The 4,223-nt window shown below is 55.4% G+C and overlaps 1 protein-coding gene across 1 annotated transcript in view; it reads right to left on the reverse strand.

The window, feature by feature from the left end:
- Positions 1–4,223, reverse strand: part of CLCN7 (chloride channel, voltage-sensitive 7) — a 33,220-nt gene that overhangs the window by 6,751 nt on the left and 22,246 nt on the right. Inside the window, exons 13-15 of the mRNA XM_014539986.1 lie at positions 1,394–1,510; positions 782–836; positions 327–387 (exon numbers count right to left, since the gene is read on the reverse strand). Of these exons, the coding sequence (XP_014395472.1) occupies positions 327–387; positions 782–836; positions 1,394–1,510 (233 nt within the window). The remainder of the gene's footprint in view (positions 1–326; positions 388–781; positions 837–1,393; positions 1,511–4,223) is intronic.

The raw sequence follows: 4,223 nt of genomic DNA on the forward strand, positions 1-4,223 counted from the left end.
CCCCAAAGCTCCAGTAATGGCTCTCCAAATGGCAAGAGAAGCCGTGCCAGCTAACTATGCCCGGGCTCAAGATGGCCCTGGGCAGACCAGACTGAGGCCAGAAAGACCCTGACCCCAGGGCTGCTGGATCCACAGGCAGTGCCTCCCCTGCCAGGCCTCCCCTAGCCTTACCCCATCCATCCCCCAGCCCCATGCTGTCCCCTCACATACAAGCCACCACAGAGGAACGCACACTGGCAGGTGGCATTCCATGTGGCCCTGTGGGCACACGGCCCACAATGAGTCCATTTTCAAAGGCCCCAGGAGCCACAGATCAGGTTTCTCACCTGATTCGAAACATCGTCAGCCAGTAATTCAAGGCATTGAACACAGCCCCAAGAACACCACCTGCGGCCAGGAAGGAGTCCGGTGTAAGGACGGCTGGGCTGTCCCGCAGCAGAGGGACTGGGAGGGGTCTGTGGAAATACCCGCGCTCCATCACCACTGATGGACAGACAGAGGGGCTTATCTCTGAAAGGCTTTGCCTTCCTTTCAGGGAAAGGTTTTGAGAGTAATGGATCCTGTCGAGGGGCCAGTCCACTTCTTAGATGGGCTTCCCAATGGAGAAGCAGAGCTCTGGTTTCTTTATGGTACGGGTTTCTCCCGAGGTGGCCCTGGAGGAGCCATTTCAAAGCGGGCCCTGACCCCACCACATGCTTTGTTCCCCCTGGGGGCCGCCATCTCGAGTGATGGAGAAGTGTGGGGCCAGGTGGGTTGGTGTCCTTCTGGGGATGGCCCTTACCCACCACGCCCATGGCAATGAAGATGGGGATCTCGTGGATCGTGTACACCATCGTCTGTGCAAAGAGGAAGAGCAGATGTTCTGTGAGGAAATGTGTCATCAGCTTCTTGCCACTCAGACTTGACAGATGGGGAGGCAAGGGGGACAGGAGGGAGAGACCTAGGAACACGTCTAGTGACCCAAACAACCCAAGAGCTCCACTGTGTCCCTGTGCAAGGACGTCCCGGGAGCAGGACCCCCTTGCTGTGTCTGGCAACTGCAGTGTCTGGTCCCGGCCTTCCTAGGGGCGCCGGCCTCTCCTACTCACCCTCCCTAAGCTGGTGCAAGAGCGCCCAGGACCACAGTCTGTGTCACTGTCCAACAATCCACAGATGGTGGAGACAACCCTGAAGGTGCCCCTGGGCTGGCTACCGGGGCATCCTCCCCTGCACGCCAGGTTGGATGTGTGCTTCCCAAGAGCACCCCTGGCCCTGGTGCTTATGAACAGAGCTCAATCTCAGCGAAGAGATGGAGTTTCCCAGAAGCCCCAGGTCTCGGGCTGAACCTTAAGTAAACAGCCGTGGCCGCGCACGGAGAACCAGAAACAGTGACTGGGACAACGGGCCACATTACCTCTGTGTCAAACCTTCCAAAATTGATGAGGCCGGGGCTGGACAGGTCCCAGATGTTTCCATGGTAGATGCTTAAGACGAAGTTCAGTGTGAAGGTGGAAATCATGGAAGCAAAGAACTGTGGGCAGAGAGAGAAACAAGCACCATCAGAACAACAGTGCCCACCGAGAGGAGCCTGGGAGCTGGGGAGGGGCTGCGGGAGAAGGGGCTGCCTCTCCTTTCACTCAGGAGGCACCTGGAGCCCCTCCAGAAGCTAAAGGACAGGGGGCTGGGCAAGCCAGGCGAGTGTGGGGTCAAGCCAGGACAGAGCCGAGGAAAGGTGTATGAGGTCTGGGGGTTCCCAATGAGGAGTTGAAGGAGCCCCAGGGTGGAACAGTGACCTGACTGACAGGGGAAGGGCTGGAGGCAACACTTCAGGGTCAAGTGAGGTAGAGCTGGGCCATAAAAATCCAACGGGGCATGGCTCCAACCACAGCTCAACAGGCCCCTCAGGCGAGGGCACCGAAGCGTGGGCCCAGAGTGTGGTGTCTACTGGACCACGGAGGACACCAAAGTGAGACGTGGGCCCTGCCTGACCTGGGGAGAGGCGCCGTCTGTGGGCACTTACGATTCTCCACGTCAGGAACTGGTTCCAGAAGGAGGCACCTTCCTCCAAGCTGAAGAGGACCCCGCCTGGAACGCAGTGGCCCAGCCTGAAGTTTCTACCCAGGCACAGGGAGCCCCGCACCCAGAGCCCCTCACAACCAGACCCACGGCACCAAGCCCACATGAGAGGCAGCCATGGGGCCTTTCGGGAGGCACCCCACATCCTCACCACCACCCAGCACCGAAGTCTGCAAACACCCAAACTATTCCTTCTCAAGGCACGGACAGCCTGGCTTGCCCAACACAGGCCGTCACTTGTCAACCAGGCAGGGCCCCTGCTCACCCACAGGGGCCCCAAACGCAGCAGACACTCCAGCCGCGGCTCCTGCCGAGACAAAGTCCCGCTTCTCCGTGTCTCTGCGGAAGTACTCAAAGATCTGCAATGGGGCAGAACAGACAGGAGCAGGGCATTAGCCAGCTTCCCCAAGGGCACTTCTCAGAAAGGGACGGGGAGGGAGGCGGTGGAGGGAGAGGAAGAGTCTCTAGACAGTCAACTCATCAACTCCTGGGCTCACAAAGACTGCAGAACCGAAGAGGCAACAAGAGAGAGCTTCCTTGCACACCAACAACCACGAGAAAATAATGAAGAGACTCTATCGCAAGAATTAAACCTTAGGCCCTGGCAAGTGTGAGTAGAGCGTCGGCCCACGCACCAAAGGGTCTCGGGTTCCATTCCCAGTCAAGGGTTCTATCACAAGAATTAAACTTTAGGCCCTGGCCGGTGTTGCTCAATGGGTAGAGCGTCGGCCCACGCACCAAAGGGTCTCGGGTTCCATTCCCAGTCAAGGGCAGTTACCTGGGTTACAGGTTCAATCCCTGGCCCTAGGGGGGCATGTGGGAGGCAAACAATCAGTGTGTCTCTCTCACATTGATGTTTCTAGCTCTATCCCTTCCTTCCTCCCTCTCTTTCTAAAAATCAACAGAGAAAATAAACTGATGGATAAAATAGATCCAAAGACATAGAAGCATAGAACAGACTGATGAATCTCAGAAGGCAGGGGTGGGGGGTGAGGAGGTAGAGATTAACCGGGGAACTTATATGCATAGCCCATGGACTCAGAAAATACGCTGGTGAAGGCCTGGGAGGGGTAGTTATGGGGTGGAGGGGGTCAATGGGAAAAATAGAGAACTTCTGTAACACTTTTAACAATAAAGATAAATTAAAAATAAAAAAAACTAAAAAAAAGAGATCAGTAGAAAAATATTCTCGAGTGAGGATTAACAACAACAACAACAACAAAAAAAAAAAAACCTTAAGTGTATTCTTGATTTTAAAAGACTGTTCTGTAAAAAAATGTTAACTGTCTCCAAATTCGTATATACATTCAGTGCAATGCCCATCAAAAAGCTGGTGGCTTTCTGGGGAAATGTGACAACATTATTCTGAAGTGTATCTTAGATATTAAGCATCTTCTGTCTGCCAGCACGTCACTCCTGACCTCTTTCTAGGTCACACAGCCTTTTGAGATGGCCATTTCCTCAGGAAAATGCACATCCACCCAAAACCCTGTGAACCAGGCTCCCAGCAGTCTCCTTGGCAGGCCAGGAGAGCCACCCAGGACAGAACTCTGTGGAGACCCTCAGATGCGAAGTCAGGATGGTCTTGATACAGAGCAGGAAGGACCCGCCTTCCAAGGAACATTCATGGTCACCCTCATTATCGACATCTGCATCAGGAGAGGACTCACCTTGAAATCTCGCTTCAGTGACGTTGACCTCCCCTGGGAAACCCCAGCAGCAATCACGGAGCCCGAGTGAATCATCGGCCCCTCCTGGAAAGTGCAGGACAGCCCCATCAGGCGAGTTCAGGAGAACATGGAGGGCAGAGGGACTCAGGCCCGAGCAGCGCTCCTCGGGCTGCATTACCTTTCCCACCGCCAGTCCTCCCACCACGGACAGGATCACACCAGATACTTTAATCACCAGCGTCTGGAACACAAAGGAAAGAGTGTCAAGTCTCTGATTACAGACTGCACGCTGTCTGAGAACCTGAGCCACAGCCCTGCACACAAAGCAAGACTAGTAACATAACAACCAGCACCCATGAGCGACAAAGAGGCACTCGGAGGGGCCAGCACAACCGCTCCCCCTGACGTCACTCTGCTCCCCCAGTGTGTCCAGGCCCCCAGGAGCGCCTGCTCCCCAGATGGGGGCGGGAGAAAAGCATCGGCTGAGGCACGCAGACC

This window comes from Myotis brandtii, unplaced genomic scaffold (genome assembly GCF_000412655.1).
Source record: "Myotis brandtii unplaced genomic scaffold, ASM41265v1 scaffold233, whole genome shotgun sequence".
NCBI lineage: Eukaryota > Metazoa > Chordata > Mammalia > Chiroptera > Vespertilionidae > Myotis > Myotis brandtii.